Source organism: Schistocerca piceifrons, chromosome 7, assembly GCF_021461385.2.
Source record: "Schistocerca piceifrons isolate TAMUIC-IGC-003096 chromosome 7, iqSchPice1.1, whole genome shotgun sequence".
In the NCBI taxonomy this organism is placed as follows: Eukaryota; Metazoa; Arthropoda; class Insecta; order Orthoptera; family Acrididae; genus Schistocerca; species Schistocerca piceifrons.
In genome coordinates this window covers 463,754,380-463,768,549 of record NC_060144.1, presented here as the reverse complement: position 1 = coordinate 463,768,549, position 14,170 = coordinate 463,754,380, and the positions used below count along the sequence as shown (strand labels likewise).

At 38.9% G+C, this 14,170-nt stretch overlaps 1 protein-coding gene across 1 annotated transcript in view; it reads left to right on the top strand.

Annotated features, from left to right (window-relative positions):
- LOC124804627 overlaps positions 1-14,170 on the top strand; it is a 368,418-nt gene that overhangs the window by 330,690 nt on the left and 23,558 nt on the right. The window contains exons 3-5 of the mRNA XM_047264832.1: positions 5,898-5,972; positions 6,407-6,479; positions 8,629-8,753. Of these exons, the coding sequence (XP_047120788.1) occupies positions 5,898-5,972; positions 6,407-6,479; positions 8,629-8,753 (273 nt within the window). The remainder of the gene's footprint in view (positions 1-5,897; positions 5,973-6,406; positions 6,480-8,628; positions 8,754-14,170) is intronic.

Genomic DNA, 14,170 nt, shown 5'->3' with positions numbered 1-14,170 from the left:
GTGCGCTGATATGAAACTTCCTGGCAGATTAAAACTGTGTGCCGGACCGAGACTCGAACTCGGGACCTTTGCAAGCTGTGAGGACGGGGCGTGAGTCGTGCTTGGATAGCTCAGTTGGTAGAGCACTTGCCCGCGAAAGGCAAAGTCCCGAGTTCGAGTCTCGGTCCATCTCATCCCCCAGGCTGTGGCTAAGCCATGTCTCCGCAATATCCTTTCTTTCAGGAGTGCTAGTTCTGCAAGGTTCGCAGGAGAGCTTCTGTAAAGTTTGGAAAGTAGGAGACGAGGTACTGGCAAAAGTAAAGCTGTGAGGACGGGGCGTGAGTCGTGCTTGGATAGCTCAGTTGGTACAGCACTTGCCCGCGAAAGGCAATATGTACCATTTTTACTAGAACTGAAGTGGACGCACACTGCTGCTATAGTTTGCTCTTTCCAACAGTTCGCGTACGGACCTCAAAGAGCGTAACAGTTATCATTTTTTTTTTTTAATGGGATGAGTCTTTTTGATACACCCTGTTCTATGAAGATCGTTTCTCTCTATATAGATCGGCGTCAAAAAAATATTTTCACATTCGAAGGCGAAAGTTGGTGATTGAAATTTCATGAGTAGATCCTGTCGCAAAGAGAAATGCCTTTGTTTTAATGATGGCCACCTTAAATCACGTATCATGTCCGTGACACTCTCTCCCCTGTTTTTCGATAATACAAAAAGTGCTGCCTTTCTTTGAACTTTCTCGATGTACTCCGTTAATCCTATCTAGTAAAGACCTCACACCGCGCAGCAGTTCAAAAGAGAACGGACAAGCGTAATGTAGGCAGTCTCTTTAATACATCTGTTGCATCTTCTAAGTATTCTGCCAATAAAACGCATCTTTGGTTCGTCTTCCTCCCATAACATTTTCCATGTGCTCTTTCCAATTTAAGTTGTTCGTATGTCTAATTCCTAGGTATTTAGTTGCATTTACGGCCTTTGGATTTGATTGATTTTATCGTGTAAGCGAAGTTTAACGGATTCCTTTTAGCACTCTTGTGGATGACCTCACACTTTTCATTATTTGGGGTCAATTACCAATTCCCGCACCACGTAGATATCTTTTTCTAAATGGTTATGCAATTTGTTTTAATCTTCGGATGACTTTACTACACGATAAACGCCAGCATCATTTCCAACCAGCCTAAGACGGCTGCTCAGGCTGTCTCCTAAATCGTTTATATAGATAATGAACAACAGAGGGCCTATATATAGTACTATCTTGGGGAACGCCAGAAATCACTTCTGTTTTACTCGATGACTTTCCGTCAATTATTACGAACTGTGGCCTCTATGATAGGAAATCGCGAACCCAGTCGCGTAACTTAGATGATATTCCACAAGCACGCAGTTTGAGTACAAGCAACTTGTGAGGTGCGGTGTCAGAAGCCTTCTGGAAAGCTAGAAACACGCAATCAATTTGAAATCCCTTGTCGATAGCGCTCAACACCTCTTCTGAGTAAATAGTTAGTTATGTTTCACAAGGACGATATTTTGTAAATCCGTGTTGACTATGTATCAATAGACCGTTCTCTTCGAGATAATTCATTATGTTCGAACACAATACACGTTCCAAAATCTAGCTGCATGTCGTCGTTAACGCTATGGGCCTGTAATTTAGCGGACTTTTCTATTGCCTTTCTTGAATATTGGTGTGACATGCGCAACTTTTCAGTGTTTGGATATGGATCTTTATAGGACACAAACACATTTTGCTGCTCATTTAACACACCTCATGCGCGAGAAAGGTCCAAGGCATATGGGACAAGCACGGCCTCTATCTTGACGTACAAGGCCTTTCCATTTTGAATTTTTCTGTCTGCAGTCTTCTCAAAAGTAAAGCGTACAGCACTTCCGTTGATAAAATTGAAGAATTGGAGCACCGAATTGTACAATATTGTCAAGATTTACCATATGATTCGAGAATGTCTCAAAAAATTCGTAACTCACAGTAAAGATGAATTCAGTATTGCCTCCAAATATGAGAATGACACGCGGAACCCCGCCTACGAGTGTACAATGGTTGGAACATGGAAAGTGGAAAAAACACACCAAAACAGGAAAAAATATAAACACGAAAAAGGGAAGAATGCACTACCGAAATTCGCTAAAAAATTAACAGCGACAGTGGCAGGCAACGCCAAATGTGACAAATAAATAGCACCAAAAATGAAATAACACCGAAATTTTCAACTATAGCAACACAACTGGCAAATATTTGTTAAGAAAAATCACCGAATTTAACAAAAAATAACACCGAAATTGGCAAAAATAGAGAAACTGACAGAAAAACAGCACTGAGTTTGACAAAAAACGTACCAAAATAGCAAAAACCACAGAAACTGGTAATAAACAACACTGGAATTAGAAAAAATAACACCGAATTTTGCAAAGAATAACACTGAATTTGTCCATAAAATAAAACGATTTTTTCCTGTCCCTAGTAATAGGGCAGTTTGATTAGGAGAGTCAGAGTGTCACCTGTGAATGGTATTCATTGCCATTCACCAAGAAGTGTTATAGGGGTCACCAACTATAATTAGGCAATATTGAATTACTTCACTCAAATAACTGAAATGAAATTAATACTTTATCATGTAGTGCTTCCACAACAGGTTAATATGAATGTTAAGAAAACCACTTCGACTATTGTTTTATGTGCATTTATTAAGCCACTCGTTTCGTTCTATATTAACATCCTCAGTGACAAAGTGGCACAAATTTGCCAGAGTCATGAATTGATTTCCCAACAAAATGTTGAACCACTAATGTTGGGATCTGACAAGTACAACAATTCAATTCGTGCACTGCACTTGATACTTATCATATTCCAACACATGCCCTTCAACATTTCATTGGGCGGTTAAGCATTAGAAATAATGACACTGGCAGTTTTCTGCCACTTTGTCACATGATGACTTGTGCTTAAAGACTTATACATGTACAAAGCAACCAAGTCCCCTTTCTCTCACCAATACTTTGCTAATTTCATCTCAACTGAAGCAAATGACTAGCAATGGAAGTGAATGTACACACACACACACACACACACACACACACACACACACACACACACACACACACAGAGTTGTTCTATAAATATGAACTACAAACTACCAATAATTAAAAGTTATATACAATGAAAGATGCATACTATCCCTTACATTATTTATGTTAATCATTATATCACATAGTTCAGTACAATTTTAAAATGAAAGAACAACGTGTGCTTAATTAGTTCTCAATAATTTCACTTTAACAGTAGTTCAATAAACCAGCTTGCAAACCAAGTACAGTTGAGATACAGCCAACAATATAAATAAGCAGTTCCGTTTGAGATCCCAAAATGAAATTTGGCACACACATTAATAGATAGTGTACAGCTAAAAAAAATTTTTTTAAAACAAAAAAATCCATTTTCGAAATTTTCAAAAGTTAAAAAAGTTTTAGTTTGGGAAAATTTTGCATTATAATGAATTTGGTGAAGCTACACATATTTTAAAAGCCTGTAATAAACTAAATAAAATGGCATAAATTTCAGGTCTGTATGCCAATTACCTTTTGAGATATTGGCATTTTAAGGTTTCGAAACATGGCAGAAATCGCAAAATTTTGGGACATTTAAATATTAATAACTTTAAAATGAAATGTGCAGAATAATTTTAATACTTTATTTTATCTCATTTTGGTAGGTAGGATACAATGACAAAAAATTATAAAATTGCTAATCATCAAGGTTTAAATTTTTTATTGGTTGATTTCACATGGCATGACTCAAAAGTAACAATTATACTCTAGCATTTCATCAATCTGTGAACATAGTGAGGGGGTTTAACATATGAGATACTAGAGATTCCAAGAGCTGCTTGGTTTGGTTTCTTTAGTCAATGCAAGATCATCACAGAAATGCTGAACAAACTCCAGTGTGAGACACTTCAAGGGCAGTAATGTGCCACAGTGACAGTTTTACAATGAAAATTCCAATAATTTAACTTGACTGAAGAAGCTTATTAGTTTTCAAGCATACATTTCAGTACTAATTGTGATAGTGAAATTAGAGAATTTGGATTTACACAGAGGGGTACTAGGAGTCTTTTCTCCTCTGTTACCTTTGCAAAAGTAATAAGAGAAGACTTAAGTGAGTAACCTATGCTGTTGGTGCCATTTTCTTGTAGAATTTATAAGTCAAACACAGTGACCCCTAAAGAAACTAAAGAACTCATCAATAAAAAATCATAATGCATTTCAGAAACAAATTTTGTATAAAATCCAACTTACTCTCTTCATTAATTAGGCTCAGATCCCATAATGAATGCCATTCGGGTTGATGCCACACATGTTGATCACTGACAAACCTTATTTGTGATGCTCTGTCAAAATAAGAGGAAGGCAAATGCCAGACGGCATTTTAGATGCAAAATTCTATGGATGTTTAGCATACTAATTAACATTGTTCAAATTTTCTCATCTGTTTTATATGAGTGCTGTTCCTCTGGTCTTCTTACCAGAATAGGCTGTCAGAAGAGATAATGCAAATTTTTTTTAAAAGAGTGGTGTGGGTAAGGGTTGAGTTTACTTACCCACTGATCTTACAGAGATGTTAATGCACCAAAGTGAAAGGAAGTAGAAGAAAAAAAAAGTCACATACTAAAAGACAGATTTCATTATATGTCCAAAAACTAGTTGCTACTCTGGTAAATGTAAATACCCTAACCTGTTGGTGAACTATGAAAGTTCTGTCAAGAAATGTGAAAAATGGTTGTAGACAGAAAAGGCACTATGGAGAAACGGTGAAAGTCAAATGTACGCCATTGCCAATTTGAAAATCCCACACAGATTTCTTTTTGGCTATTTCAGATTCCTGAGAACCTCAAACTTAATTGGGAAGTGGAATATTTCAGATTCCTGAGAACCTCAAACTTAATTGGGAAGTGGAATACTCATCCTACTCTAGAGTCCTTTCCTAACGATAACAGACATGTGTGTCAATGCCTTTGTAAACTCTGTTACTCTTGATGTCTACAGACACCACCCGCCTTCCACCCCCCCCCCCCCCCTACCTCCCTTTCCAAGATAGTCACAATAAATAACTTCACACGTGGTTTCCAAACAAGATAAATGTTTCAGACAATTAAAATCAGTTTTTCTGAAATGGGTTGACTGTCAAAATATTACACAAATGTCAAGATAAATTGCCTAAAGACAAAAAACGTGTTTTGCTATATTATGGCAGAAATCCGTGTGAGGCAAAAAAAAACTGGAATATGATGAACAATATTAAATTCGGGAAAAGAGTGGTGGGATGACCAGTATTTATTTCAGGAAGTTTCCTGTCACAGTACAGCTAATAGAAACCCACAAATCTACAAGATAAGTTCCTCCTAGCCTGGGTTCTGAACGACTTGATCGTCTTATATGCTGTATAATCTTCAACCAACTCATTTTCTTTCTTCTAACCTTGCAGCAGCACGGTGACTGTTTGCATTCTATTGGCAGTACTGGCCATCTCACCTCCTGAAGGTAAATAGTTCTGTCTGTCCATCTGTGAACTTAACGAATTTTTAAATGAAATTTTGATATTTATACAATGAATGGTGACAGAATTCAAGGACAAGTGTAAAATTAGTAACCAAACAGTATCCCTATTGCCCCAACAAATAACTGAGTTTTTACAATTCTGTAATAAATTTGACATATTAGAAAAAAACTCATTCATATTTCAATGTAGATGGAAGCTAAGGATCCACATTAACTGATTTTCCTTCTGATAGGTTCATTGCCATTCAATTGCATCCAATTCAGTCATAACAATAATAGTCATAGCTGAAGTATGTGAATCTCTTATTAATTTTTTCTTCTTTTTTTGCAGGAAAACCCAACCAAATCTCATAGCACATGCAGTGATGGGTCGTTACTCAGCATGGGTAGCTCCGAAATGGACGAGGTATGAACAAAGAGTATAATGTTTCTCCTTAATCCGTCTCAAATTTTGTTGTGAATACTCAGAGGCTGTAAACAGTGACATCTCTTGTAGAGAACTTACAGCACTATAAATTCATAGGAATGGCAGTGAAACATCTGAGAACTAACATACAGTTAACTAAAAATAAAATTCTTGTTTTAAATGTAACTATCCAAATGAAAGTGTTTCATTTACTCTGTGAAAGGCTTAATTTCTTTTGTAGTCTTTCACAACTTAATTGACACTATGGCGAACCAAAAATATTTATTTAAAAGGAAACACACAAATACCATACTGCACATGAAACTTACCAACTTTTTTATTTCAAGAGGACAATGACAGTTAGAAATTTCATGTTCAATAATTTTTGGATACATACTCTTGTGGAATGAAGAACATTTTCTTTTTCTTTATAGGACTCCGTGGGACAAAACTCTGGTCATTCCTCAAAGATTTCTCTTCAAGACAAGAAAATTTACCAGGAAAATGGTAAATATGAAAGTGAACTTTATTTGTGCGAAAGTAATTTCTATTCATTTGACTACTTTTAACTTGTTTAAAAAAATTGGTTCTTTAACTCAAGGAATAACATTTTTCAATATATATGTATACAGGGTGGTCCACTGATCGTCACCGGGCCAAATATCTCACGAAATAAGCGTCAAACGAAAAAGCTACAAAGCACGAAACTTGTCTAGCTTGAAGGGGGAAACCAGATGGCGCTATAGTTGGCCCGCTAGATGGCGCTGCCGTAGGTCAAACGGATATCAGCTGCGGTTTTTTTTTTTTTTTTTTTTAACAGGAAGCCCCATTTTTATTACATATTCGTGTAGTACATAAAGAAATATTAATGTTTTAGTTGGACCACTTTTTTCGCTTTGTGATAGATGGCGCTGTAATAGTCGCAAACATATGGCTCACAATTTTAGACGAACAGTTGGTAACAGGTAGATTTTTTAAATTAAAATTCAGAACGTAGGTACGTTTGAACATTTTATTTCGGTTGTTCCAATGTGATACATGTACCTTTGTGAACTTATCATTTCTGAGAACGCATGCTGTTACAGCGTGATTACCAGTAAATACCACTTTAATGCAATAAATGCTCAAAATGATGTCCGTCAACCTCAGTGCATTTGGCAATACGTCTAACGACATTCCCCTGAACAGCGAGTAGTTCGCCTTCCGTAATGTTCGCACATGCATTGACAATGCGCTGATGCATGTTTTCAGGCGTTGTCGGTGGATCACGATAGCAAATATCCTTTAACTTCCCCCACAGAAAGAAATCCGGGGGCGTCAGATCCGGTGAACGTGCGGGCCATAGTATGGTGCTTCGACGACCAATCCACCTGTTACGAAATCTGCTATTCAGTACCGCTTCAACCGCACGCGAGCTATGTGCCGGACATCCATCATGTTGGAAGTACATCGCCGTTCTATCATGCAGTGAAACATCTTGTGGTAACATCGGTTGAACATTACGTAGGAAATCAGCATACATTGCACCATTTAGATTGCCATAGATAAAATGGGGGCCAATTATCCTTCCTCCCATAGTGCCGCACCATACATTAACCCGCCAAGGTCGCTGATGTTCCACTTGTCGCAGCCACCGTGGATTTTCCGTTGCCCAATAATGCATATTATGCCGGTTTACGTTACCGCTCTTGGTAAATGATGTTTCGTCGCTAAATAGAACGCGTGCAAAAAATCTGTCATCGTCCCGTAATTTCTCTTGTGCCCAGTGGACGTTCAAAGTCGTCGCCATGCAATTCCTGGTGCATAGAAATATGGTACGGGTGCAATCGATGTTGATGTAGTATACTCAACACCGACGTTTTTGAGATTCCCGATTCTCGCGCAATATTTCTGCTACTGATGTGCGGATTAGCCGCGACAGCAGCTAAAACACCTACTTGGACATCATCATTTGTTGCAGGTCGTGGTTGACGTTTCACATGTGGCTGAACACTTCCTGTTTCCTTTAATAATGTAACTTTCCGGCGAACGGTCCTGACACTTGGATGATGTCGTCCAAGATACCGAGCGGTCCATTTTAACACGGGTTATGTATCACGAAGCAAATAGCGTACGCACTGGCGGAATGTTACGTGGTACCACGTACTTATACGGTTGTGACTATTACAGCGCCATCTGTCACAAAGCGAAAAAAGTGATCCAACTAAAACATTCATATTTCTTTACGTACTGCACGAATATGTAATAAAAAATGAGGGTTCCTATTTAAAAAATCGCAGTTGATATCCGTTTGACCTATGGCAGCGCCATCTAGCGGACCAACCATAGCGCCATCTGGTTTCCACCTTCAAGCTAGACGAGTTTCGTTCTTTGTAATTTTTTCGTTTGATGCTTATTTCGTGAGATATTTGGCCCGGTCACTATCAATGGGCCACCCTGTATAAAAGAAAATATTAATTGATAATTTGTAACGATAATATGAGAAGGAAAGTTGCTACTCACCATATAGCAGAGATGCTGAGTCGCAGATAGGCACAACAAAAAGACTCTCACAATTATAGGTTTCGGCCATTAAGAACTTCGTCAACAATAGACACACACACACACACACACACACACGGTTCCATTGTTTAATTGATAATTTCATTTTTGATAGCATCAGATGCTGAACTGGACATTGGAGTGTTAGCTGTACCACTCAGCCACAGTGCAGCAAGGCATAAGATGGCTGTGCGGCCTAAAAGAACACACGGAGCACCCAGACGACACAGAATGCAGCAGGTAGGTAAAGAGGTATTGACCTGGTTCAGGGTCAGTTGTAAATCAGTGTTCCTTCTTTTTTTTAATACAAAATTTAATGAATAGCTGAATGCAGCAGGTAGGTGAAGCATTACTGACTTGGTTGAGTGCTGACTAGCACTACTCTTTTTATATACAAAACTTCATGTACTGCTGACAATGAAATCATTATCAAGACCACAATATTGTGTGCTGCCCTTGTATATAAGAATTTATTTTCTACGATTACAAACAGACTGAGTTGCTTACCAATTCTTACCTTCAGTAGGCAAAATTCCAGTAATATCATTAGAAACATTTAAAACTGAGAAAACTAATCCTAACTTTCAGAACTATTAGTTGGTTCATCAGAGAGAAAAGAGGGAGGTTGGGGCAGGTTAGAAAGTAGGGATAGGCCATTCAGACATCAGAATTAGAGGGACTCACTTGTCTTCATAAGATGGGGTCCTTTCATACTCACAGTTCCAAAAGTTAGTTTTGTTTGGTTGTTAGCTTGTCATATTAACTTCACAGAAGGAGGTAAGCAGAGGAAACAAAGCACAATTTCTAAGCAAAATTTATTACAAATTAAAACTCAAAACTACTGAAAACATACTGATGCTTCCACTTTATAACAAATGTCTACTATGTGACTCTTCAAGCTTTCCCAATGGATGCATTGTAAATAGTCTTCACGGGCTTGCCGCTGGATCATGTTGTGCAAATTCCACAGTATTTCTTCAGATCAACTGTCCGACATCTTTAGGTGGTTCAACCTTGCTGGTGGCTCGGTACGACTAACGGTATCCGCACTTCAGTGCCCCGTTTCTAGAACACACGCGCAAAGGATGCGCTGCCGCGTCTGCTACCTACAATGTACAGTTTATTTGAGATTTGTGTATATTATTTTATTGACACCCAGGTGATATTTGGGGATATGTGAATAATTTCTACATAGTAGCTTTTTATGCTGGCTGGTAGCACAAGAGGAAACATATCAGACTGAAGGTACAGTTCAGTTGAAAGAGTTTACAAAACAGAGCCATCTGACCTTTTTAGTAGCAATGAGAACAGCAGTGAACAGAGAAATAATTTTGAAATTTTGCAACAAATGGTTCTGAATACACTTGCTACTAGACAACACCCATTACATATTCCAGCTTCTTTCAGGCTGGGAGTGAACTGGCAAAATTGCCATGAGCATCGAGACAATCATCCCACCGATGCACCAGATTGAAGATAACAATTTGGTAAAACACTGTGTCTTGCTGTTTGAGGAAGAACATAACTGCCTGCTGCACATTTTCATCCTACAGGGACCATCAAGCCTTCACGGCATTTTTTAAGGGACCATAGGCATGACAATCACATGGGGAGAGATCGGCAACTGTAAAGTGGGTGCTCAAGTGTCTCCCACGTGTCTATAATGGATCAGGCTGGCCTCCTACATTGACCAGCGTCTTGTGTCAAACCACAATCAATCAGAATTTTGCACTCAATTCCACAATTGTAGTTTTTGACAGACACGCTGCCAAATACACATTTTTCATTCTTTGATGAATGCCTACCAGTCTTTGGCCTTCAGCAGCCAAGAAACAAAAAACAGCATGTTGGTCCTGTTTGGTCACATTTGGTGATAATGTCACCATAGTTCACGTTTCTGTATTTGCTGCACACACATTGGAAACACATGAATGCCACACTGATCCCTTGCTTACATGTCGATGCTTGTATACCTCCATCAGAGTCATGCTAAATTGCATATAATCTGCAGCAATGCTCTCAAAAGTAAAATTTTTGATCACCCTTATAGATTGGTTGCTAGGATATCATTCAAGTGTGTGGGAACAATAATAAACAGGACTACTTTAAGAAGAACACTACAAATTGTCACAGGTTTGTCTGACCCATGGGAGAATGTCACGGAAATGCTTAAAAACCTGAACTGCCAGGCACTTTGAGTGAGGCAAATTGCAGCACAACAGCCTACTTCCAGAATGTTAGAACCCACTATTGACAAATTTAGGAATAAGCAGTAGCCCTCTATGTATTGCTCTTGTTAAGTACTGTGAAGAAAAGATTAAAGTAATTATAGTATGAAAAGAAGTCATTTACACTGCCATCCTTCCTGTGCTCCAAATTCAAATGAAATAGGACAAAACGCTAATATGTGAAACACTGGAAAGTACTGTCTGCCACGCACTTCACAGAGGTTTGCAGAATATGGATGTGGATTTATGTGATATCCTACAGATAATCCTTTTGCCCTTGTTCTGACAAGCTCTGTGACAGATCATTGTGAAATTCTGTTACATCAGTTCTGAAATAAAATATGGAACATACAAGATTCACACAAAAGTTCAGCATTAAAGCTCAGAAGAGATGCCATGTACCAAAACTGCAAGTACAGCTCATTTTAACAGGAACTAAAAATTAAGACTCTGTTTCTTGAAATGAAGCTCTTGAGTAATATTAAGTAATGACCTTCTGTAGTATTTCTTTGATTCAAGAGAGAGAAGTTATTTCCCACACTTTTTCAACATGTAAACCCTGTAAGACTCAAAGAAAAATGAACATTTAATGAAAGAAAAATTAACTTCTATGCCACAAAAACAGATCAGTGTCTGAAGAAAAGTTCTCTCCTTTGCTGATTGACAGATGAAACGCCAACTGCTGAGTCATAATGCGTCCATCCTCACGAATGACATCAGCAGTTCACTGCAACATGTCAGGTTTGACAGCTGTGGATGGTCTCCCTGACCACTACAAATTGTGGGGCTCTGCAGAACCGCCTTCTGATGACCTCGCCCTCTGTGCCAAGTGACTAACTGTACTTCTGTCCACGGCAGATGTTCCATAGACTTTTCACAAGCGTTTGTGAATATTCCCCACAGTTTCTTCCTCTGCAGTGAGAAATTCAATGATAGGACGTTGCTTGTAATGTACGTCACCTACAGACACCATTTTGAAACTATCTTGCAGCTACGCTTTCTGTCAGGACACTTCAAATAATACATACGTAATGTTTCAAATTTGTAACACCGTTTTTGGCTGAGAAATAAAAAACCCTCCTATTTCCAAAACGCCTCTACAGCAGCCGCTTCACTGGCTGTGCAATGTGCAGTGTTGAATGGTTGGAATGCTGTTTCTGTGCAAAAGACTCTCATAGCATTTACCAGTAACTGTAAAGGACCTGCAGGACTCATCTCCTTGAAAAAATATGGCCCTACGATAAATGATGCCATCAACCAGCGCCACACAGTCACATTTGCAGAGTGAAATGGTACAGGTTGATGTGCGTGTGGATTTTCCATTGCCCATATTCTTCATTTCTGCATACTGACATGTCATTGGAAAAGAAAATGCGTCTATCCACAGAATGTTCCATGTCCATACATTGTCCACTTCCCTGTGAGCAAGAAATTTCACAGCGAACATTTGTCTTGCGGGCAGGTCAGCAGGAGGCAACATCTGAATATGGGTGATTTTGTACGGATAGCAATGCAGTATGTTTCATAGGATTTTACGCATTTTGCTCGCAGGCATATCCCTGCACAGTGCATGTTTGCACATCACCACTCAACCCCTCCAGCAATGCTATGGCCACATCTTTGACAGATGTTGGATTACCTGCTTTCTTCTCTTTGCCACACTGCATTTCAGAAGAACCCGTCTATTCAAACCTTGTAATAATTTTCTCCAGACCTTTAGCACACATTGGACCAATGCCTTTTTTCATACTCTTGAATGTACAGAACTTCTGAAGGGCACTTGGAACACAGTCTCCACTCTTGAAAAAGAGCTTTACCAGCAATGCATGATCCCTCATGGAGACAGCCATTTGGGCATCTTGGATGCGAAGTGAGGAAAAGCCAAGTACTGCACTCATGTTGGTATGTGCATATTCTGAGAATTAGAGCACCATCTATTAGTAAAATTTTTGTTAATATTTTTCATGTTTCCCCCTGCATCAATAATATGCTGTTCAAATTTGCCTTCATTCTTCTCTTTGTACAGTGTTATGAAACTGGAACTTTAATTATTGGCACCCTGTATATCAATTTCCCATCTTGCAAAGGCACAGATCTACTTGGTGGTGTGTCTTCTGGATAAATGTTTTTTGTTCATCAATATAAGGCATTTTCATCTGCAATTTTGTAATGCCAAGAGAAACCCAGAACAGCAACATTCCTTCAGAATTATTGAAATGCTTGGGGGAATCAATATGATATAACTATTCCACCTTCATGCAAGACATCTGAAGCAGGTAAAATATCCCGGACTTTAAGAAGAGTTAATAATTCTATTTCCAAAGCAGGAGAGTGCTGACAAGTGGAAATATTAATGATCTAGCAATTTAATGTATATCTTGGTTGCAAGGTACAAGAAAAAAATTGATTCCAGAAATATGGAAAGACGTAGATGCTGACCTCAGGAAAGGAATGTTTGGGCTCTGGGGAAATGTAAAAACATACAAGCCAATCTTGCCACTATGACTTGTCCCTATGAAAGATATACAGGGTGAAGCCAAATTCGCACACTCGGGCTTCGCAGTGTGACTCCTCACATGCCAACGATAAAAAAAATGTCTGTCACAAAATCTTGTCCGGCGAGTACATCCAGCAGAAAAAGGACATTAAAGAGTGGCAATCTTGCAATACTGTAACAACATGCGTGGTAACTGCCTCTCTTAGTACACATGAGGTGTGCTGCATAGTTGGTGCAGTGGATAGAGTTTTGGGTTAGCATGCAGGAGGTCGAGGGTTCGATCCTGGGTTGGGGCACATTTTTTTTTATGGCTAATTTCATTCTGACATTTCATACTGTAATATACACAATTTCTTAGGTCACATGTATCCCAAATTTACAACATTTTGTAATGCTGAATGTAACAAATATGTGCTTAGACAAATAATAAATAGACAGGGGAAACAAATGACCTGTTATAGGACAGAATAACTACCAAAACAATATCAGTTTCGATATGCTAAAGATGATAGCACAGTACAATAACACAACATCTACTTGTCAGTTATATTACATGTAATATGAGCACTCAGATGTCGCACATTGGCATCCAGTGACAATAATAATGTCCATATTAATGACCGCAATACCTTCACAACAAAATACGTCGTCCACAGAACAACAGATGCTCAAAGCGACCTCCCTGCACGTCCAAACATTGCGCAATCTGCTGGATCATACAGCTCTGGGCCCTTTGCAGTAAAGCTGCATCCACAGTAACAAGAGGAGCATGAACACACACTAACAATTCTTCCACATTTGTCGGCAGAGTAGAGTGCATGTGCACCTTCAGGTGTCCCGACAGGAAGAAATCCAAAGGATTTAGGTCACGTGAACGTGGTGGCCATCCAACTGGACCTCCGCATCTGAGCCATTACCCTGGTAATGTTCAG